Raw genomic sequence first — 24583 nt, 5'->3', positions numbered from 1 at the left:
TATAGACAAAATGTGCCTACTCCTGCTCTAAGCAATAGATGGTGATGGACTACACTAGAGTAGCAGCAGTAGGAATGAAGACACACTGGATTGCAATTAGAGATTTTTTAGGACGTTTCAAGGAGGTGGAATTGCCAGACCTAGATGATACTGATGGGGTGAGGACTACTGCACTAGCCTCTTAGGTGGTTTCCCTACTTCCATTTTTATCACTCTACAACCCATTCTGTACTCCCTAGCCATTTAAAAAAAAATTCATGCCACTCCCTACTTACAGTTCCTTCTTACTATTGCTCTTAGGTCAAGTTGCAAATAAATATTCCAAGTTTGACCTTGATTACCTCTACAACCCAGTGTCTTCAGCCTAGTCTTACTGCATTTCCTCCAGACCCCATCGCTTCTTGTCTAGGCCTTTGCAGGTTGAGTGCCTGGAGTCTGCACTCCACCTTATTCCCATTGCCACTCCCAGAATGCTTTGTGCATTTGAAGCGGCGGAGTGTTTGGAGTATTGGATGTTTAAATTCCTGCCTTCACCACCTAGACTGAATTTAAGAAAGCAGCAACTGACTAGCGAACTAGTCCATCCAGCAGATAGGAGACGCTTAATAAAGAACGAAGGTGGAGGACTTCAGCTACACCATGTGGAGCCTCAAATATAAATCGTTTGTGAAACATGGGTAGTAATCCCTTTTTCACATGGCTGTTGTAAGAAATGCAAGAAAAATGCCTAGCCTCCTCAGTAAACGTGAGTTTAAATTAAATTTGATCTGTGGCCAAAAAGACGTGAATACTTAAAAAGGCAGTCCCCCTATGCCTGGTATGATAGATCGGAAGGCAGGTCCCCACGGAGTACACCCCCGCCCTCCGCCCTCAATATGCCGAGCAGGGGCTGCCGGAGAGCTTGCGTGGACCCTCCAAGGTGACTGCTCTGGCGAAAACGGACGCTCTTTGAATGCATACGTTTAAGTCTGTTCCAGAAACCCTCGGCTGTGCCGCGAGTACACAGCCATTGTAGAAAAGACGACTCTATCCGCAGTAATGGTCTGAGGTCACAAGGACCTCATATTTGGAGAAGGGAGGGAGGCCTTCTCTCCACATGGAATTAAGGTGTCATCGGGCCCCGTTCCAAGCCCCCGGGTCAGGCCGGGTAATCCCGGCTCAGTCGTCCGGTCGTGCCTTTCCTTCGGCCAGGACACAGCTCCGGACGTTGGGCCCACCCGCCAGGGCTGCAGCCTCGTGAAAGTCACGTTCCCTCTGCCCGTCCTCTAGGGGACTCTATGGTTCTCTTGGTGACTCTACTCTAATTCTAGTTCCGGTCTCTATGGCGGCGGCGGAGGCAGGAACGGTTGTAGGTCGGCCGAATTAGCCGCCTACGGGCCAATGAGAGTGGAGGAGTGATAGTCTTTTAGCCAACAGAAGCCAGGAATTGGGGTCAGGTGGCGAGATTGACAGCACTACTGGCCAGTGAACAATGTCGAGGGCGGGTCTATCGCAAGGCTTATCCCGCCCGTCCCGCCATTCTCGCTAGTTCGATCGGTAGCGGGAGCGGAGAGCGGACCCCAGAGAGCCCTGAGCAGCCCCACCGCCGCCGCCGGCCTAGTTACCATCACACCCCGGGAGGAGCCGCAGCTGCCGCAGCCGGCCCCAGTCACCATCACCGCAACCATGAGCAGCGAGGCCGAGACCCAGCAGCCGCCCGCCGCCCCCCCCGCCGCCCCCGCCCTCAGCGCTGCCGACACCAAGCCCGGCACGACGGGCAGCGGCGCAGGGAGCGGCGGCCCGGGCGGCCTTACATCGGCGGCGCCTGCCGGCGGGGACAAGAAGGTCATCGGTGAGGGCCGGACGGGCCTGGGGGTGGGGCGGGAGGGAAGCCTGGCGGGGGAACCGTTACCCGAAGCGGGGCGAGCCGGTGGGCGCGCGGCCGGGTGGTACCGACTCGGCGGCGCGCGGCCGCCCCTCCCCCAGGCACCCCCACTCGCGCCCTCGCGGACGCCGGCCCGCCCGGTCTGCGTGCCCGGCAGAGGCGCGCGCGCGCGCGCGCGCTGCCTCCCGCGCCCCCTGCGGACCCCGCGCGGCCGCGCGCCCCTCCCCCTGGGCGGCCGCGCGTCGCCGACCGCGTGTGCAGCGGGGTCCCTCCCCTCCGCGCCCGCCCGCCGTTGTTCCGTCCCCCACCCGCTCCCTTCCGCGTGTACCCTGAGGGCGCGGCGCGCCGCCTACGCAGGCCGTAGTGGGCCGGGCGGCTTCCCCCTCCTCACGTGCTCGCCGCCGCGCCGGCCCGCGGTCCCCGCGCACACCGGCTCGGGCCCGCGCCCCGGTCCTGCCCCTGGGCCTCCGCCGCGGGCTCACCCACGTGGACCGCGCCGCCGGCCGGCGGGCCGCGGAGAGAAAGGCTGTCAGGTGGCCGCTGCCGCCGCTGGGGAGCGCGTGAGCGACCGGATGCTGAAGCGTGGCGGGTTTTAAAAAGGATGTCTGGTAATCTTGGGTTTTTTGGTTTTTTTTTCTTCCTCTCCAGCAACGAAGGTTTTGGGAACAGTAAAATGGTTCAATGTAAGAAACGGATATGGCTTCATCAACAGGTGAGCTGACCGCCGCTGAAGCCTTGTCCTACCTCTTGCATGCTCTGCCCCATCAGTAGGCTTTGGGCTCGGAGTTGGAGAGTGTGTGGGTTGCCACCTCTGGTGTATTGTTGGTGGGGTTTTGTTTTCCTTGTGACTGAATGGATCTAGAGATTGTCCTTGTTTTGCAGCTAAATGTTCATCTAAAGCTAAGGTACAAAGCGACTTAAGAGGCAAGCGGAGTGAGTGGGACGTCTTTTAGCAGTTAGGGCAAAATGAGAAAACTAAGATCTGGAATAATTCTTTTAGGCTCAGGCCCACCGCATTTTTATCCTTGTTATCCTTTTATACGTTATTGAAATTCGTGTTTGAAAATGTGACCTACTAATTATATAGATTATTTACAACTTAACCTTTAAAGGTAACGTGATTTGGCGATGCAACTGTATGAGGCCTTGTCATCTTGACTGAAGTTATGTTGCCTTTGTTTATTGTTCCATTATATGCTGTCTCATGCCTCTGATAAATTTCATATCAGGACTGTTATGACAGTTTTTATGTACTCATGCTGTAACATCTGGAAGAAAATGGCCCTTTGCCTTGTTCAATTTTTATTTCTTACTTCCCCCAAGTCGTACCTATTGAAGCTTTGGTTGTAGCTTATTAGAGTGGCCTTAATCCACAGTAAGGTGGTTCTTCGTATTTGAAGGCCTAGCTCCAAACTGCATCCTTAGGATTAATCCTTAGGACTGTTCGCGGCAACAGTGCCAGCCCAGGCAGTTTACTCCGGACTTGCTCCTCGTGGTCCCCCTTGTCGGCGGGCATCATTTCCAAGATGGCTGCCAGGGCTGGTGCAGCCACAGGGTGCAGAGCACGGTGCCCGCCACAGCAGTGTTGGCCTTACAGCAGGGTAACAGTCATCTCGGTGTTCTCTTCTTTACATCGTTTCTTTAGAACGTTTTAAATAACGAGATGTTTAAAAGAACTTGAGTGAGAAGTAATACCAAATGTGCCTGAAATGGGCACTACTGGAGGAAACCCGGTGGGCAAGAGCAAGCTTAAAGACACATAAATGGGTGGTGAAAAACCGTTTGTTAACCATAAAGTATTGTGGAAACGCTCAGAGCAAAAGAGGTTGTAAGCACTTGATGGTCTGTTTTCCATGTTTGCAGTTGTGGGGAAACATTTTGTTTCTTCTAAAATCTTGGAATTTTCCATTTGTTCAATTACACTGTCTTTGTGACAGGCGAAGGCCACATTTTTCATCAGTATTTTTGATAATGGGTTACTAGTGAAGAAGGAAGGGAATTCTTTGATGTTTTTATTTGATGGATCACTTTTTAGGTTAGTATTTCCATCTTACTCTGATTGTCATTACTGGCCTAACCCTTAATTTAAACCAATGGTTTTTGAATTGAAGTGTTTTTACTTGGAAGAGTAACACTTTTCCTGAGTTCTTCCCTCCCAGCTTGGATTCATTGGATCTTAGGTACATTTTTAAAGAGAATTCCAGGTGATATGGCTTGTGGGCCTTATTTTAAAAAACATTGTTTTTAACTCTTGACCCAAAGTAATGACCCAAGGGTATTGCTGGTGTGCGCATTAGAAGGGACTGTAATATTTAGCCCTTTAAATGGTTAGATTGTAGTTTGTGTGTGCTTTAAAAATTGTCACATGTGCGTTCTGTTTTGCTGTATTTGTTAAATGGACATAGATTGTGATATTTTTGAAGTGAACAGTTGATACCCAAGATAAAAGTTATTCACATGTTCTAAATTTTTATTCTGTGAGATTCCATTCCTTTAAAGTATCTATGTTGATTTGCAATCAACTCACTTGGTCATTCTACAGGGCAAGTTAAATGTCAGTTAGCTTTTGATGGTCCTTTGTTTGGACCGTCTCAACCTCAATTTTTGTCAAATTAACTGGTTCATATGTGTTTTATATCTCTAAACTGGTCATTTCAGTGATTCTGAGACTTTGGAACAAGACATTGTAAAATCAAACTGCAGTTAAGTCTAGGAGAGGTTTGCCTTGCTTAAGGGAAAATGTATGTGTTAAAGAACTATATAGTTCTGGAAGCTGGCAGTTCAGGGCTGGAGGCACCTGGCTCTCCTCTCAGAGGGGAAAGTGTGTGTCACATGACACACATGTGCTATTTCTCTGTAAAGGAGAGGATCCAGTGTTGGGGGTGATTGGTGTAACTCTTAATTTTAACCTTCGAATTCTGTGAATTATATATGCTAGGTTCTTAAGGTTTTTGTAATTAAAAAATATTTTAAATGCAAACTTTTCCTTTAAAGAAACGGATTTTCATTGTAAAGATTTCAATCTAAATTATTGCCTATGATTTTTATAGCCTTACTAGAATTATTTTTAAAGGGGTTTTTTTTTTCCTTGATGGTTTTATTGTATAAAAGGTGCTAAGTAAGTGTAGAGCTTTTAAAATTTTGGCTTTATGTGTTAGGCTGTGTAGTCTAGGAATTCATTGTTCTTTTGTGTGCTTTGTCTACAAAAGATAATTGGATTATGTGACTAGTGGCGTTTATTAACCCCCCCCCCAAATTACTTTTCATTTTATGATGAAAAACTTCACTCAACTATTTGAAGGTATCATTAGAAGGATGCCATGGGGTCAGTGGTTTCAGGGTTTCTCTGCTTTTAAATCTAGAAACCCAATTATCTGTTGCTTCTAGCTGTTGAGGATTAATCCATGCTCATCAGACTCAAAGAAAATTGGCATGAATCAGTAACAATTTATTTTTCAATGGGGCATACATCTTTTATAGTGACCAGAATAGGAATACTTTTCTATTATCCAAAGTGCTTACAATGCTAAATTAATCACTCTAAATTGGGGGTGGGCAAGGAATTTGGAGCAAAGAGAATCAAGTAGAGAAGCCACTACAAACTGGTGACGTGCCTTATTCAGAGTATCAGATTTTTTTTTTAAAAAGCTGCATTTTAGCTTTGGGGCCTTTTGTCTTGTGTAAATAAAAATCAGCTGGCCATGAGTGTTATTACCACCTGTAAATGGGGCATGCATTCTCTATTTACCACAGTCAGGCTTAGTTTTCTCCTGTTGTTGACTTATGTTTCTGCCTGGCCTCTGCCTGTGCGTTTGAGTTTATTACTTATTACCCGTAGTCTAGGATGAAGTATAATAAACTAAGCCAGGGAAAGGCTTAGCTGTCCCTCTTCACAAAAATACTTAGTCATGGCTGTCAGGTTTGGTCTCCCTTTGGAGGGGGAACCTCCCTATTGGGGATTCCACGTGTATATAACTGCAGAGAGTGACTTACTTCATAATAGTGGTCATAAAAGAGCTAATGCTAAGTATTTTTGCCCAGCACTATTAAATGCTTTAAATGAACTAATTCGTTTAATCCTCAAAACCTTTGGTATAGGTGATATTGCCAAGCACAGAGATGTTGAGTAAACTTTCCCAGGAAGTGTAGCTAGTAAGTGGCAGAACTAGGATTTGAGCTCAGTTTTCAGATTCTGGAGTTTGTGCACACTGACTGCTGTTGTGCTGTCTCTGAAAACAGACTCTACTCTTCTTCACTTGGGTTGTGTCCACATGCTTACAGATGGCGGAAGAGGGGTGGAATGTCCTTGGCCATTGAAAGACTCTTAAATGATCTCTAGCATGTCACTAGAGCTCCCATATGCTACTACAGTTCTGCAGATTTGAAAAGCTTTCTACTTTTTACTGCCTGTTTTATGTGGTTAGGGACTGTTATAATACAGTTTTAGTTTATCATGTTTTTAAAAATTAAAGGACTTGCTTTGTATCGAATATTGGGAGGCAATTAGGGAATTAAGGAGAGAATATTAGACCTTTATCTTTAAACTCTTTTTTCTGTTTTTATATGGCCTGTGAGCCAAGAATGGGTTTTGCCTTTTTAAAGTGTTAAAAAAGAAAAAATACACAACTCTGTGTGACCCTGCAAACCCTAAAATACTATCTGGTTCTTAATTTTAAAAGTTTGTAGACCTGTGGAAAGAGATTGCCATGTCTCTTGGGCTGTTAAAGTCAAACTGATCTTAACCTGATCACAAAGATCTATCTCTTGGCCCAAGAGCCAAGAAATCATAGGTAGTCTTTAACATAAATGAGTAAATGCTGTGGCACTTAGGGAAGGTTCGAAGATTTGGTGGTGTGCTAAGGATGGGGGGTGGAAGAGGGTAGGTGGGAGAGGCATAAAAAGATACTTGAGCAGTCCCCATGTCTAACAAGTCATTGGCAGTCTTTTAACGAGCACTGTGTTTTGTCTGGTTTCTTCAGAACTGGAATTCTTAAGGCAATGGCTTGTATACAGGACACTAGGATTAATTCATGTGCTAGTTGTTAGCCATGGATCTTGTGTTGGCCAGAAGTCATCCCTGTTCACCAAGTCACTGACAATTAAAATTTTTCATCTTGGAATCTAGAATAGTGAACTAGTTTGTTCACCTTCTGTTTCCCTGATACTGGGGCTGTAATTGTTGATTTACGTACTCTCCAGTCTCAGCCTTTGGAAGCATCTACGATCTAACTCACTACAGGCAGAATGGTAGAAAATAGTGTGGGAAATGGGAGTGTCTGCTGGGTGTGAGGAGCGTTTAATAGAACAAGTAAAGTAAGTGGAGTTTGTGATCTTTCCAGCCATCAGTGGGACTCGAAAATTGGTGTCTGGATGCTTCGGGTTATGGGGCATATAGATGCTAAATCTTGGAGTTTGTTTTTGTAACTATAGGATTATCAATTGATGCAGTTGGGCAAGTTAAACTGTTAATGCCTTGGTGTGGTAACCTTAAGATAAGAGCTTAAGAGCATTTAGTTATGGATAAGCATATATGGTAGGTCTCATTTAAGGCAGTGCGATGGATTGGCAGAAATTTGAGGATATCTTAGCTCTTTTTGAATCTGGATAGATTCAGTAATATAAGCTACATGCTACTTTAATTATGCCACGTTAGGAACTTTGAAGAGGCTTCCATTTTCTTTAAATTCCAGCAGGATTCCTTTTTCTTCGGCATTCTCTTAAAACTGTATCTCCTTTTTCTTCAGCCTCTTGCTAGCTGTGTGATTTTTTTTTTCCCTTTGAAATCACTGCTGCGCCATTTGCTAAATATAAGGTGGAATGACACTGTTGGGATATTGTAGATCTATGCTGTCCAGTACAGTAGTAGACTGGCTATTGAGCATCTGAGAAACTGAATTTTGATTTGCATTTTAAAACTGATACTCAGTTTAGTGCTTGTTTTGAACAACTTTAGTATATGAATCTGCTTTTTCCGAGGTATAAAATGCAGGTCAGATTATAAAGACTTAGTATGAAAAAAGGAATGTAAAATTACTTTATATTTTGTGTTAATCATTTATATTGAAATGATCAAATCAGTTTTTACTGGTTTTTGCTTTTTGTTATGGCTCTACAAATAAGGCATCTTGCCTAGAATCATGTAGTTAGTAATGCAGTGGCCAGGATCCCAGCCTTGGCTCTAGTTCTAGTAAGGAGCTCTTAACCATTGTGTTCTATATACCGCCTTGCCCCCTCTCCCTTCCTCCCTCTCTGATCACTATGATATAGTGATGATTAGTATGATATACATATTATAACATGCAGAAAACAGTATTTGGTAATTTAGCTACTGCAGTGGATTGAATGGTGATGGTCACTGGAATCTTTGAGGATAAGCCATGTCTTATTTTTATTTCTGGTTCTTAGCAGAGTGCCCAGCTAGCCAGCACAAGTAAATGAGGCCTTTGGACTTAATCAGTCCAGTGGGTTGTAGATTAGAGGAAGAACCAGTAAGATGGAATAATATGAATGAATAGATTTAGATTTACTAAAAGTAAAAAGTGTCAGTAATTACATTTTAATTTGAAAAACTGACTAATATTAAGTGAGTAGTAGGCACTCAATAAATATTTAAAAGTTGAGCACCTACCCTGTTCCTACAGCATGTTGGGTGCTAGATAAAGAATGATCGTCTCTGTCCTCAGTGACTTGCCTCTAGTGGATAGGAGCTCATAAACTAGTCTGCCTTGTCTATAACCTTCCACCCTCGGGAAAATCTGGTAAAGGCAGAAGTGTGCCTCTTCCGTTCTCAGGATATACTACAAAAGGTAATAGGCAGGACTGGTGATGTCTCCATTCTCTCCTCATTACTAAATAGCTAAAGGTTAAAACATGCTTCTTGAGTCATTTTGATCATCTTATTTTAATTGCTCCTTTTCCCCTCTTCAGTAAGATCTCCAGCAGCCATGCATGCATTTTTATCTGGTTGTGAACAAAGAATGGTTTTCATATTTTCAAAGTGGTAAAGGAGGACATGTAGCAGACCCCTGGTCTAATTACATGGAATAACTTTGTGTACTGCAGGTGAGGGTGTAGGGATGTTTGTTCATTGTGGTTATCCTCTCCAGAAATTGAAGAAACCATATGCTGTAATCTACTTCTAAAGCTGAAATGTAAAGATTTCCAAACTGGTCCTTTTGAATTCTCAACATGATAAAGACTAGGGCCTGTGGAGTCAAATTCTACCACTGTAAGCAGCTGACTGCCACATAGTTCTCATTTGTAGAATGGAGGTTAATAATAATAGCACCTACCTCAGGATGGTGAGGATCAATATGATATAGTTAAAGCACTTGGCACAATATCTGGAATGTAAGACCTCAGCAGTATAAGCTGCTGTGTGTCTAGTTAAGTTTTTCCCTTTTATTGTGGGTGAAGAATATCCAATGGGGGGGGGGCAGCTTTCCAAGGTTACACAGCTGTTAATAGTAGAATGAGGACTGAAAATTGAGTTTCCTATTGGCAGTGCCTTGAACTTCTGGGTAGTCATTTAACAAGTTGTTGGAACCAGATCAATTTAATGCATCCATAATGTACTTTTCTACCTTGGCAAAAACTGCATTTTTTGATCTGTCAAATTTCTCTCAAATCTGCATACACTTTGGCCATGATATATTCTCTTACAGGCTGGCTTAGTGTCAACAGAATTAAAAGTATTATGTTGTCTGGCATGACATCCTTAGTGAACGTATGTTGGTTTCCACATAGCTATGTACCCACAAAATATGTCCCTAAGCTGTTTCCCAGGAGGTGACATTACCTTGTGTGTATTGTCCATCTTGCACTATTTTTAAGTCCTGACTAGAAAAGTAGTTTTCGTGAATTTCCTAATATTCCTTTTACAGCCCTGAAGTAAAATTCATGAATAACTGCTTTTATTTCTTTTTATTGCTGTGTGTAATGTTTCTGAGTCTGTAAATACCTATTTGCAACTACATTAGGAGTGGTGTATTGGCTACCCAGATACACAGGCACCATTATCATCAGTAATGAAAAAATCCATCTCGTGGAAGTTGCATTTTTAGTAAATTTAATGCATATTAAAACTAAATACTATATTTAAAACTCAATAAATTTACTTATGTGAAAGTTCAGTAAGATACCAAATATCCTTTACCTAGTCACCCAGCAAGCCTTACCCCCATTAATGGAAGCAGTGCCCCATGTTTTTGGAACAACCTTAGAACATTAGGGCTTGAAATTAATCACGTTGGAGTTGAAAACTAATTAGTGGTGGCTATGGAACTGTTTGTGATGCATGTGGACATATTTGACAGATGGACATTGTGACTAACTGTGAATTCCTAGGTGTTCCTAATGTTCAGCTAGTTTAATAAGGTCATGTTTCACTCACATGCATTAGAGACCTTTTTTGGTATTCCTGGGTTTGTGTGTGTTTTATCCTGTTTCCATAAGTTAGATGACCTTATGTTATGATAATCCAAGCTATATAGATTCTTTAGTCCATACATTGCTCCATGGATCTGCTGGGAGACAGTAAACCAGTCAGTCTAGTTCATTGTAACCTTTGTTCTTTTTGTCATTAAACACTAGAACTATTGAGCCCTTTCTCAACTCTGACCTACTGACAGAATGAATATAGGGTGGGGCTAAGTCACTAAAGGTCTAGAAATCTGTCCTCCAGTGGTTCTTTTTGTTCGTAGTATCATCACCTTAACCCCAATCTCCAAGCTAAAAGCTCGAATCATTCTTCACTGCCCCCTCACTTCTAACATCCATTTATCCACAAAGTTTTTTCCATATTAACACAAGAAAGATATCTCAGATACATTCTCTAATACTCAGCCCCTTAGTCCAGGCCTCCATCAGTCCTGGTCTGTTCATGACAGCTTTTGAAACTAACTGGGCTCCTCTTGGCTTCAAACTTTCCATAATAGCAGCCACTTTTAAACATATAATAATTTATCATGTCGCATGCCCTCTACTTAAAAGCCTTTGCTGACTTCTCTGCCTACATGATGGTTTAACCTATATTCATCCTCCCACACAGCCACAGCCATATTCTCCAGCCAGTTTGAACTCGGCTTGCATTGAATTTGCTGGTTGTTGATTTTACCCGTGTCCATGACCTCTCTTACCTAGAACGTCTTTCCCATTTTTCAGTAAACTCCTTTAAGACTTAGGGCAAATGCCTTCTTTAACAACTGCTTTTAAAATCCTGAAGCAAATATTTCAGCCCTGTTTGTTTAGCAACAGACTAATGACTGACGTGAAATAGTATCTTAGATGAAATGAAAGGGGATTGTGTGCTAGTAGAAAGTTTCATTCAGTCTTCACCTCCTTAATGCTTGCCCTGTGGATGATGTTGATATTGGTGGTGTTCATATTTGTACTTAATTGGATCTTGTCTTTTTTTAATACAATTTATAAAGGTTACTTTACATTTATAGTTATTACGCATATTGTGCAATATATCCTGAGCCTATCTTACACCCAGTAGTTGGTACCTCCCACTCTCCCATCTCTATATTGCCCTTCCCTCCTTCCCCCCACTGGTAGCCACTAGTTTTCTTTATCTGTGAGTCTTTCTTTTTGGTTATATTCACTAAGTTGTTGTACTTTTTGGATTCTACATATAAGTGATATACAGTATTTGTCTTTCTCTGTCTGACTTAATTCACTTAGCATATTGCACTCCAGGTTCATCCATGTTGCCGCACAGGGCAAAATTTCATTCTTTTTTGTGGTTCGGTAACATTCCATTGTATGTATGTGTACTATATACACTCCTCGTCTTTATCCATTCATCTGTTGATGGACACTTAGGTTGCTTTCATATCTTGATGGTTGTAAATAATGCTACTATGAATATTGGGGTGTATATATCTTTTTGAATCAGTGTTTTTTTTCCCTGATATACACCCACAAGTGGAATTGCTGGGTCAGATGGTAGTTCTATTTTTAGCTTTTTGAGAAACCTCCATACTGCTTTCCACAGTGGCTGTACCAGTTTATATTCCCACTAACTGTGCACAAGGGGTCCCTTTTCTCCACATCATCTCCAACATTTATTATTTGTGTTCTTTATGGTGACAAGTGTGTGGTGATAGCTCATTGTGGTTTTGATTTGCATTTCCCTGATAATTAGTAATGTTGAGTAACTTTTTTTGTTCTTTTAAGTATCATCTCATATGCCTGTTGGCCATCTTCATTTCCTGTTTGGAAAAATGTTTATTCAGTACTTCTGCCCATTTTTTAATCAGGTTGTTTGGGTTGTTTTGATGTTGAGTTTTATGAGCTATTTATGTATGTTGGAAATTTTTTTTTTTTATGATCAATTTTTAAGGGCAGTTTTAGGTTCATGGCAAATGAACCTAAGATTGAGTAGAAAATGTTCAGTTTACCCACAGGCCTGCACATTGCACCCATGACTTACTGTACTGCACGAAAATGATACATTTATTACAACTGATAAATCTCCGGTGACACATCATGATCACTCCAAAGTCCATAGTTTACATTTAGGGCTCACTCCTGGTATTGTACATACTGTAGGGGTTTTTAGTGCTCTTTTTTGTGATCCTCAAGGAAAGTTGGGAATTGGAAATGGTGAAGAGGAAATGATTGAGGTTGAAGTGACAAAGAAAGAAGGTAGTAGTTAATGTAATATGTTGTCTCTACTTAAGTTGGTGAGCATGCTCTAGAGGTAATTACGAATGTGTTGTGCTGGAACCTTGTTATGTATGTGTAGTAGTAGGATGAGGAGTGACAATATATGTTGCTAGTCATTTCTATCCTTTTAATGGCTTAGTAGATCAAGCTTTGATTTCTTAGACTTTTTTTTTTTATCCTTCTGCAGGTACGTGGTGAGGCAGTTGTTGGCAACTGCTTAGTCTTCAAAGCACAAATCATGGTGGCTTACTGGTTTTGTTTTTGTTTTCATTTCTTAATTTCCTCCTCATGGCTGGTTGGCAGTCAGAAAGTCTCCAAAAATAAGGGGGAAATGCACAAAGGATGAAGCATATTCTTAATCTTTGGCAGCATGAAATAAATGTTCCATTTCCTGACTTCTTCAACTTGGTTCTGTCTTGCAGGAATGACACCAAGGAAGATGTATTTGTACACCAGGTGAGTGCTTGTGTGGGTGTTTACACTTCTGGCTCAAGGCTTGAGAAGAAAAGGGTGAATGTCTTCTCAGCTGTTGTTCCTTGCAGAAAGGTTATTAAGTCCAACCAACAAACAGTTTAGTTCTCACAGGAAGAGTGGTAGCACAGCTTAAATGTCTACACTGAAACATTGTGTAGTCAGTTCACTTAATTAAAATAGCTGTTTCAGATTGGTACTTTGTTAATAGCGTAGCTTTATAAAATGTTGAATCTACTTATTACACTAGATTTTCAAACCTAATTTCAAGTGAACTGAGAATCTCCGTCTAAACCTGAACTAATAATGTTGCTGTAAATACACAGAAACTTTGACAAGATGTTTTGAAATGCTATTAGGTTTACCTCTATGGTAAGGACAAATCATAATAATCATGAGGAAATAGGACAAGGCTGCAAAACATTGATTTGAAAATGAATGCTAGAAAACTGACAAAGATAATATAGGCCCTTCTGTTTGTTTATTCTAAAGCACCTTGAATGAGTAAGATATGTTTTTATCTTTGGAGAAAGCTGACCAGCTTGTGAAATTTAGAAATCCTCTCTAGTTTAAGTGAAAAAGGCAATGTGTCGAAGTTGGTAATTACTTATTAAATAATTTTTAGATTGGCTTCAGTGTTTTGAGAGGAAAAAACTAACCGAGGATAGGTGCTACATGGCTGAACTTTGTCAAGTGCAACTTAAGGAAAATATTTTGGAAAATGTTTGAACATAAAAGAATTTATTGTTAAAGTAAGTGGCTGCCAAATGAATGCTAAAATCTCAACCTTAAGTATGTTATAGGCTCTGTTGGACTTAATTTTTCCTCACAGGTTTGCAGTGGATGGGAAACATGTTTATATATGTGTACTTATGTGCTCTGCAGTTTTTTCACTAAGCCTTGAAATATTGTCAGCTTGTATTGAAAATCGCTCTAAGAACTTTTCAGCCACTTTTTAATACTGCAATGTAGACATCAAAAGACAAAAGCAGTTTCCATGTTCACATCTTTATTCAGGCAAGTGTGAGCTTGGCTGGCAGCACACTTCTAGGAAGGGCTGTCTTAGCTTGGTGCTTTGTAGCTCTCGGAAGTGTCCTATACAGCATTCAGTGGCAATCAAGGGGGAGGCCAGATCAATTTCTAAGTGTGTCCAAAACCCTGTCCAGCAATGACAACAGGGTCAGATATAAGTATGGAAACACTTATATTCTAAACGTAAATACAGGACTACTTGGGCAAAATGTTGTATTAAAATGAATGTTTGTTTTGTAAAATTGAATACCAGTCAGTGTTCCTTGCTTCCTTTCTGCACGTTCAAAGGAATTTGCAGACTTAGGAACAAGAGACCACAAGGCTTGCCAGACTCGCTGCTTGTCAGCAACACTAAAGGGTTTGGGGAGATTGGGGAGGGCACTGAAGATGCTGACCAAAATGAGAGTTTTGGGGTTTTAATTACCCATACTTCTGCTATCCCCTTTGACTGCAGGTAATTGAGAGTTATATGAAAGGTATGAAAACTTTGTGACAGTTTAGATGACAGATGAGATCAGTTATTGGCTGAATACCTGTCACCCATTTGTACCAACCCGCAAAGTGTCACCAATATGCTTTCCTCTTTATTTTGGAAGTGGTTTCAACATTCAGTTGTTTCTTAGGACTGGCTGCTCAGGTCTTGGTGGTTTATCAAGGAGACTGCAGTTCTGGGCAACTTAGCTTAATTAGCTTCAGATTTGTTGGTTGTCCTGCCTCCTCTGGAATGGAAATGCATGAGTGATCCTGTAATAGATACTGCTGTGATGTAGTAGAATGAACATGGGATTTGGAGTCCCAAGACCTGGATTTAGAAAGGTCTCCACTGCCACTTATTAGCTCTGTGACCTTGGGCAAGTCAACTAACTTTTTAAAGCCTGTTTTATTATCTGTAAAAGAGGAATAATAATACTTCACATAATCTGTCATAATGAGATTGAACGGGTAATGTGTGAAAGTACTATGGAAGTATTATGAACACTCTGAGGTGTTACTCTTCCCCTTTTACTTTGTTGTAGCAGTCTGTAGAACAAGTAACAATGTGTGAGATACACTGTATTCTGGGGAGGTAATAACCAGTTGTCCCAGGCAGTCAATATAAGAAGTGGCATAGTTAATACATGTGAATTGCATTTCCATTGAAATATAACCACAGACAGGTTGGAAGGGATTTTGGTTGACATTTGTAATTTGAGTTTGATACGGTAATACAGGGACAAAGTTGGTTTGGTCAACTTTGAAGCATGCAAAACTAAACTCGCCTGTCATCTAAACTGGCCCTGTGTGGGGCTAGCTTCTACTATTAAGTGCAGTCTTTGGGGATAGATGGATATCCTCATTTTGTTCAAAGCTACATATAATGCTTTTGCAAAGAGCATTTAAAAATATATATATATATATAGTTGTGTCCATCTTGAGTGTTAAATTACTTGTTTTAGTTTGGAAAATGGTGGTAAAATGCTGGGGCCTTGTAAGATTGGAGTATTTTGGTTGAGGTTGGGGGTAGCATTGGTCCCTGTTATTGACGGTTTGGTCTTAAAGCTAATTTTAAGTGTATATCCAAGCTAAAATAATGTTGACTCTGGTACATTTTAAATGAAAAAAGCACATTATTCTCCCCTGTTAATCTATTTTTGGAATGTGATATTACTAGACTGCCATAAAGAAGAATAACCCCAGGAAGTACCTTCGCAGTGTAGGAGATGGAGAGACTGTGGAGTTTGATGTTGTTGAAGGAGAAAAGGTGAGGATGCTTTTTGTGTAAAGGTTTGACTTCAGTATGGAAATATTTTGGAGATCTCATCCATTAGGATGGTGGCTCTAATGTGGATGGATTGGGTCAGGTTACCACATGAACACAGGTGCATCAAGCCTAATGTGCTGGCTGCAGTTAGAGGGCTATCTCTTCAGAACAGTTAGGAACTAATAATGTTTAATCATTTCTATGCACCCCTGACCACGTAGACCCTTTTTTATTTGCTTTGTGTAAATTTTGTGTGCTTAATTTTGTTGTCACTATAAATGTATGATGGCTTTTGTAGGGTGCGGAGGCAGCAAATGTTACAGGCCCTGGTGGAGTTCCAGTGCAAGGCAGTAAATACGCAGCAGACCGTAACCATTATAGACGCTATCCACGTCGCAGGGGTCCTCCACGCAATTACCAGCAGAACTACCAGAATAGTGAGAGTGGGGAAAAGAATGAGGGATCGGAGAGCGCTCCCGAAGGCCAGGCCCAGCAGCGCCGGCCCTACCGCAGGCGGAGGTTCCCACCTTACTACATGCGGAGGCCCTATGGGCGTCGACCACAGTATTCCAACCCTCCTGTGCAGGGAGAAGTGATGGAGGTAAGCTTTACCAAAAGGTAAAGGATCAGTAGAAGTATTGGATAATTTTTGATAGGACTGCATTTGAAGCATTTTCTGGATATTTCCCCCATAATAGCTGTTAGTCATACTGGGAAATGCTTTCAGATTCCTAATAAGAACCAAAAAGATTAATAATTCATAGTATAATCACAGTTGCTGGGTAGTTTTGTTTATTTTTAACGACTGTATTTAGTGTTTTGTATAGTGGGTTTTTACTCTAATCTTACTGATCAAGTTGACTTGATTTCCATTGTTTTCCCAGGGTGCTGACAACCAGGGTGCGGGAGAACAAGGTAGACCAGTGAGGCAGAATATGTATCGAGGTTATAGACCACGATTCCGCAGGTATGGTTTGTATTTAAAAATTTCTCAAGCGTGTGTTAGAACTTAGCAGCAGCATTATGCTGCTTCTTCCTGAGTCATTTATCTGTTAACACTTCACTTTGTTTCATCAAATGCATAAGAGGTAAACGTGAAGTTAGTTGTCTTTGAGAATGTATTCTTTGCATCTTCTTTTCTGGCACTGGTTAAAAACAGCTTTATAGATGAGGTCTACTCTGTACAGCTAGTTTTGTTGTTCTCTAATAAGGGTACAGAATTTCAAATTTTCTGTCCTTGAACAGGTAAGCAAATAGTTTAAACTGCATTATATTATAACTTTTAAGACCTGGTTCGTTGGGTGGGATAAAGGGTAAAGGTAAGCATTAGAAGAGTCTGAACTGTACCATATCATAAATGAAGAATCAACAGTTTACCTCTGAGATGGCCTAATTTTCCATTAATCACTTCTTAATTTTAGGTGTTTTGTGTGTCACCTCAAAGTTGCAAAATGAAATCGTTCCACTAGGAATTTACATTTTAGGGAAAAGAAACTCAGTTACAGACTGGTATTACTAAAATTAAACAACTGACCTACCTACTTGGGTTAGAGAATCCTTTTTAACAGAACACACTTACTTGCTACAGTATAGAGTAGTTGGGGAAGAGCTCCATGAGTCAGACATGTTTAGTGCATACATGTAGTACGCTGACTCAGGTAGTGTTCCCAGTCCCACGATGGTAGGACAGACTGGTGTAGCAGGGTCTTTAGAGCATTGAGTCTCCAGATGTGATCCCTAAAACTAATGGATAGTATACTGTTTTAAACCTAGACATAGATATTTTGTTGAAATAATGCAAATTATCACAATATCAGTTTTTAAACAGTGATAAATGTTTTTAGAGTTGCTTTAAAATAGACTCATGGCAGTCTGTCCATTTAAGTTCTAAGGGCAGAATTCTTGGCTTACTTTTTGTTAGATGTGGAGCTGCTTAAAACTTCTGCCTAGTTGCACTGGTGTCTTTAAAAACAGCACATGGATTTTTGTTGTTTAATGCTCCCATTTTATCATTTGCCTTTTGGTCTAAGACTTACTGCTCTCTTTTGAATTAATAGATGAATTCAGGAGTGCCTGATGATCGCTGTGGTAGCATATATGCATATATATGTATGTATGTGTCTGCCTTAAAGATTATAATGATTCTGTAAACAAATGTAGGGCTTTCCAAACTATTTAGCTAGAAGTTTTTTGTTCAGATGAGTAGTAAATGGGACATACTACCTATGATCCATGGGGTGAAATTCGGATTGGTGTTGGACCAAGAACAAATTGTAAGAAATGTCAGAGCAGTATAGCAGGGGTTTTGTTGAAAAGGAGAGAGATGGCAATTAAGGGAAAAGTGTCATCAAGAAAGGATTTTTGTTTGAGAAATAAGAGCATATTTGTAGGCTGGTAAATGCAGTAAAAGAGGACAGTCAGGAAAGTAACTGCTAGAACTGTCTTCAATAAGGATAGGATTTGGTCCACAAGTAGTGAGTTGACCTTTTGCTAGAAACCATGGGCATTTCATGTGTAAGAAGCCAGAGGAATATATAAAGGAACCAGTGTGTTAATGAGGTCAAAAGGAGAGGGGTGAGAGATTCAGGGAGTTTGGAACGAAGGTAATGAAATTTCTAGAGGAGAAATAGGGCAAATCAAATAGAGTAGCGATCACAACTTTAAAATGGGTCTGCCTAGCATAGCATGCTTGTATTTTCCCAGCAATTTTGAGCAAGCAGGCTCAGATTAGGCAGAGCTGAATTTGTTCAGCATTTGGCTACCCAACTGAAGACACTTGAGTTGTCATTGGTTGTAATGATTAATGGCAGACTTAACTTGGGGAAAGAGGGGACAAAAGGATTAAGGAAGAGTGAGGGACAGAATAGTTTTGATAGGATCATTAGATTATGGGTCCTGGTGGAAATAAAGAATGGGAGAACAGGACTCCTGGAATAAACCAGGAAGACAAGGAAGAGAGACTTGCTTGAGAGGGACATGCTTGAAGTTGAGAAAACCCACGTTGTCAAACAAGAACTAGATGGGAGGTGTAAAGAATCTTAAAAAGCCCAGGTTATTTAGGACTATCATAATAACAACAGGAAAAGGATCGTAAGTGGAACATGACCTAACATAAGGTTTTAAAGCTTGGGGTTTTAGAAAGAGGGAGAAGCCACAGTGATGGGGTGGGATAGCTACCAGTTGAAGGTTGTGGGGAAAGAGCTAGAGCAGTTTTGCCAAAGTCAGATTATGAGGAAGGGGAGGGGAATTGGGAGGGCTAGATGGGAGATTGGAGAGGTTAGAGGTGAAAAATGGAATATACAGATCTAAAAAGGAAATTAGACTTTATGATGATCAGTAGGTGTAAATGGCATGATAATAGTTTAGCTATTTCTGGGATGCTGTGACTATAGATGGAGAAGCTGAGAAACCTCACGATTCTGACATAAACCACAAGCAAAAGTTTAATAAAAGTCCTGATACTTTTGATTCCAATATCTTTAATTTCAAGCCATTGAAGATACTGCTGGAATGTAACACTTAAGTTTTTAGTATATTCACAAAATTGTGCAACCATTCCAGACATTTTGAATCCACCCCCCCCATACAATCTGTATTCATTAGCAGTCACTTCTCCATTCCCCACCCACCCCGTCCCTGGCTACCACTAATCTGTTTTCACTGTTTCTGAATTTGCCTGTTTTAGGCATTTCATATCAATGGGAACATAGTATGGCATTTTGTGCCTGGTTCTCAATTTGCATATTTTAAGGTCATCCATGTTGCAGCATGTATCAGTACTTGATTTATTTTCGTGGCCAAATCAGGTTCCATTGTATAGATACCAGATTTTTTTCTTCATTAATTGATGGGCATTTGGATTGTTTTTACTTTTTTGTTGTGAATGTTAATGCACATAATGGATATTCTTTTGGAAAAAGACCCAGGAATAGAACTGCCGGGTCATACAGTAACTCTTTAACATTTGTTGCTAAGTTGTTTTCTAAAGCTGTTGCGCTATTTCATATTCCCACCAGCAATGTATTGAGGGTTACAGTTTTTCCACATTTCCCCGCTGTAGTTACTTTCCAGCCTTTTGATTATGGCTGTCCTAGTGGGTATGAAGTGGTATTTTGTGGGGTTTTTTATTATCTTGCCTTTCCCAGTGACTGATGGTTGCTGTGTACTTTTCATTTATATGAAGAGGGTATCTTTGGTTTTGATTTCCTGCCTTTTTAAAGCAGGTGTTCACCTGTAAAGGTTAGTAGCACTTGTTCCTAAACTTGGTTAATGTAAGGCCCATTTTTTAAATGTTTTAAAATGACACCAAAGTGTTGATAGTGTTGTGCCACTTTTAGTCCTTTCATGGTTAACTTTGGAATAAATTATGCTATGGGTAAAAGTTTGCTGGACTATGAAAACCAGTTTTAAATGTTCATCTTCCAGTTTACACATCTAAATCCTGTCGCACTCAGTTGGTGAAATGAAAATCAAGTTTGCTCTCCTGACTTCGCTGAATTGCCTGCAGGCCACTTAATAAACAGGCCAGATATGTTAACACTGGTGGGTGGATTAAAGATTTTATTGTAAGCTTGCACAACGTTCATTCCAGGGGCCCTCCTCGCCAAAGACAGCCCAGAGAGGATGGCAATGAAGAAGATAAGGAAAATCAAGGAGATGAGACCCAGGGTCAGCAGCCACCTCAACGTCGGTACCGCCGCAACTTCAATTACCGACGCAGACGCCCAGAAAACCCTAAACCACAAGATGGCAAAGAGACAAAAGCAGCCGATCCACCAGCTGAGAATTCGTCCGCTCCCGAGGCTGAGCAGGGCGGGGCTGAGTAAATGCCGGCTTACCATCTCTACCATCATCCGGGTAAGTAAGCCTAGATGGCCTTCCTAAATATTGCATTTTGGTAATGGCAAGAATCAGAGCCATATTTGGCTGATTGACCCTGGGAGGCTTACCTTTACATTATATCTTGAATATTGGAGCCTTTTGTCAAATTTTTAAAAATGAATTCTGTGATTTCATCAGTAAGCTGAGAAAAGTCTTTCTAACCTTACCAAAAGAAGTAATGTTAATTATATTGCATTATTACTTATTTTCAAAAAGAAGTGTGATAGCTGCTAGGATTGATAACCTAGATAATGATGGTGACCACTGTGGTCTCTGGGGAGAGTGGCAACTTTGACATCACCAGTTCCAAAATTAAGGGGATTCCTATGCTGCACATCAGAAGTTGGCACGTGTAAACTGGTCATACTCTGTTTTCTTTTAAAAAAGTAAATAAACATGAGACAGTGATAAACTTAAAGAATAAAATGGGGGGAAAGTCATGATAAAATGACAAGCATGTGTGGGAAAACAGCTGAAAATGTTTTTTGGCAAGAGGAAATTTTTAAAATCAGCTTTATCGAGGTACAATTTACATGAGATAAAATGCTCTCATTTCAAGTGTGCGGTTTTAGGATTTTTGGCAAATGTATGTACTTGTGTTGCCATCATTACAATAAAAAGAGAGAACATTTCTGTCCAAAAAATTAAGGAATTCCTTTTTTACTTGATTTTGAGAGGCATGTAATTGTATCTGGCTCTGGAATTACATTTTCAGCCATTTATACTTTTTCCCCCTCTGTACTGTTTTCTGGGTGCAGAAGATCATCCAGAACCTACAATTAACCATTCTTGTCATACAGCAATGTCTACCCCAATACATCTATTTATCTTAAGACTTATTTATGAGATTTGTCAGTGCCTTCTCTGCTTAGCTAATGTGATCTGGAGCAGTTTGGTGTACTAAAAGAAAATTGCGGTGAGTTGTGCAAGATAATTTGTTTGTTTGTTTTACAGTTTAGTCATCCAACAAGAAGAAATGAATATGAAATTCCAGCAATAAGAAATGAACAAAAGATTGAAGCTGAAGACCTTAAGTGCTTGCTTTTTGCCTGTTGACCAGATAACTAGAACTATCTGCATTATCTATGCAGCATGGGGTTTTTATTATTTTTACCTAAAGACGTCTCTTTTTGGTAACGACAAACGTGTTTTTTAAAAAAAAAAAAAAAGCCTGGTTTTTCTCAATACACCTTTAAAGGTTTTTAAATTGTTTCATATCTGGTCAAGTTGAGATTTTTAAGAACCTCATTTTTAATTTGTAATAAAAGTTTACAGCTTGATTTTTTCAAAAAAAAAAAGTCAACAAACTGCAAGCACCTGTTAATAAAGGTCTTAAATAATTGTCTTTGTGTATGTTTCTGCCTTGTTTCATTTTAGTTTATAAGTCCTGAGCTGGCTGGCAATAGGACCTAGCTGCAGATAGGTGGTACTTACTGGTGTTTAGTCAGAGAAGTTTTCCTAGTGTGTGCAACCCTTTGTTGAGTGGTATGCCTGTGGGCTCATACTGAACATTAGAAAGTACTTACTGTGATAATCTGGCCATTTACCTTTCCATGAGTTAATTTTTGCTGGAAGGCAGTAGTAGAGGGAAGAAGGCACACACTAGCAGAGACTCACGGGACTCCAGCCCCGGGAAACCACTCACTTAGCCCCCAGTGGGAGTGGGCACTAGAGATGGATGCTTGTGAGAAGGCTGCTAAGGGACACAGAGGTCAGTGATGTTAATTTTGTTTTCAAACACCCTTGTAACCTAAGCGTGTTCTGGCTGTTGTTTTATCACGTCTTGTTATCTAGATGCCCTTTGGCTTCCTTTATGGAATAATAGTGACTGCTATCCAGAGACTAATTGTGGGTCATTCTGGCCAGCCTTTTGAGGTCCAAGGGGAAAGATGATGGGGATATAGAGTAGGCTAATGTGGCCCATGCAGGAGTCATGCAGTGCTCTGTAAGGCCAGGTGGTAGTGCCTTTTTCTAGAGTAGGCTCAGGAGTCAACTGAGATTTATTATATTGCACTAATAATTTTAATTCAGGGGACTGGGAATAAAGTGGGGGAAATATGCTAGTATGCTAGGCTAGTTAGTATCAGTCAACACTCAGAAGCTCCTTTTCTCAATTCAGGACCAACTCTGGTGGTTATGAAAATACTGTTGGCAAGAGTGCAGTGGAACAGACATTTGCACAGTGATGGTGGTATGTCAAATGCAGTGTTTTTTATAGTTGCCTACATTAGGATGTATGTGGTGGAAATGATGCCAACAATGCTTAAATATCAAATAATAGAATGATTTTAAAAACCATAGCAAGGAGGAAAGTTTTTTTACTGTTGCCAATGTTGCCAGCAAAACTACATTTTTTCATATGTATTTGTCTTGTGTTGCCCAGCAGTTTATGAATCTCTTCACTGTATGTAAGGATTAGATAGCCTCTGAGTCGCTAAGGCAACAGGAGAGTGCATTCATTCTTTCAGCTAGTCTGCAGGTTTAGAACCTGGTCCACAATTCAGATGCACCCGCCTGAGACTTCAGGTAAGTCAGTACTGTCTCCTGGAGGAGAGGGTGGAAGGAACGCTTTTCAGCAATGACAGTGATTTCCTTTCTGGCAACTCTGTCTCTTCGTTCTTGACACTCAGCCTTGAGCCTGGTTCTCTAGCTGTAACAGTTAATGAATACCTTATGTTCCTTTATAAGACCTATGTGGCTGGGACAGAGTGAGTACAGAGAATGGTAAGAAATCTTTTGAGTGCTGTATCAAATCAGGCATGTCATCTCTTCCCTGTGGTTAAAATTTATTTTGTATAATAGAAATGATACACTTTGTGGTGGCATCAAGGAAAGGTCTGTAACATCTAAGTCTCTGGGAAGAAGCAAAACTATTGACATGGAAGTAGAATGGGAGTTTTCATGTTCATTAATGTTGAGAACAATATCAGTTCTTTATTCAAATTCAGTTCAGTAAAAGTTTCAAAAGGAATTTTTTGGTGGGCCTCAGAAAAATGAAGAAAGGTTGGAGGTTTGGGGAGGGGTAAAAATGTAAGATTGTGGTCTTGGAGAATGAGGGGAAAAGTATACCAAAGAAATAGAATTGTCAGCAGATGAGGGTTGGATTTACCCAGAGCTTGGCCAGCTGAATCCAGCAGGAGAAAAAGAGCAAAGGCATCGAAAGTGAATGCAAGGTATGGTTGACACTATGGTTCCCAGATCCAAGTCAAAACCTGATTAGACAGTAAGAGCACATAGGATTCCCTGGTGATTGGAATTGGTCCGGGAGATGGCAAGTGTTTCAAATTGACTGATGGAGTATAGGAGTACTGACTTAAGGGAGCTGAAAGAATGTGAGATGGTGGCCTTAGACAAGCATGCTTAGCCTGGAGATAAGCAGTTACTGGTAGTAGTGATAGTTCAGGTTATAGTCAAGTGAGTGGGAGATGGGAGGAAGAAATTGCTGGAAGTGAAGAGGTCAAAAATAGACCATGATGTTCAAAGGATCCTGTCTGAGTGTGAAGATGCTGAAATTAAAGTCAAGAAATGCTGATGGATAATGGATATAGTGTGAAGGCATAGACCTCAAAAGGAAGTTTGCATTTAGAAGTGGCAGTGGTGTAAGTGGAAACCTAGCCTACCACTGGCACCATGGTGCTCAGAGTTTAGAAGAAAAACCCATCACTGAAAGAGCTCCAAGGAATTGGTGTCCTAGGTGCAAGTCTGGTTAGAAATAGAGTAAGAGTGAGAATGTTCAGAGAAGAGGCTGGTGACTGAATTCCAGAGTTCACAGGGGAGACTTTGAGAAGGGGGCAGTATTAGATGAGATTAGGAGTCGGAGAGAGCTGGTGGAAACTCAGGTGGTGGCAGCTGAATGGGGGAAGCTTGAGCATCTGGTGGAGACAGGTGAACAGGGAAGTGTAGCCCATGACAGGTTTAGTCCT

At 41.0% G+C, this 24583-nt stretch overlaps 1 protein-coding gene across 2 annotated transcripts; it reads left to right on the top strand.

The window, feature by feature from the left end:
* The first annotated feature begins 1515 nt into the window (after window positions 1-1515).
* YBX1 (Y-box binding protein 1) lies at window positions 1516-22005 on the top strand. 2 transcript variants are annotated; one of them, XM_031464935.2, is made up of 8 exons: window positions 1516-1831; window positions 2513-2576; window positions 12958-12991; window positions 15690-15779; window positions 16078-16380; window positions 16664-16746; window positions 20371-20636; window positions 21615-22005. In XM_031464935.2, the coding sequence occupies exons 1-7, from the start codon at window positions 1666-1668 to the stop codon at window positions 20603-20605; spliced, it is 975 nt and encodes a 324-aa protein (XP_031320795.2). In that variant the 5' UTR covers window positions 1516-1665; the 3' UTR covers window positions 20606-20636; window positions 21615-22005. The 2 variants fall into 2 exon arrangements, with proteins under 2 accessions (XP_031320795.2, XP_064349746.1); XM_064493676.1 differs by lacking the exon at window positions 15690-15779.
* Window positions 22006-24583: the final 2578 nt, after the last annotated feature.

This window comes from Camelus dromedarius, chromosome 14, assembly GCF_036321535.1.
Source record: "Camelus dromedarius isolate mCamDro1 chromosome 14, mCamDro1.pat, whole genome shotgun sequence".
Classification (NCBI taxonomy): Eukaryota; Metazoa; Chordata; class Mammalia; order Artiodactyla; family Camelidae; genus Camelus; species Camelus dromedarius.
This window is presented reverse-complemented; position numbering and strand designations above follow the sequence as displayed.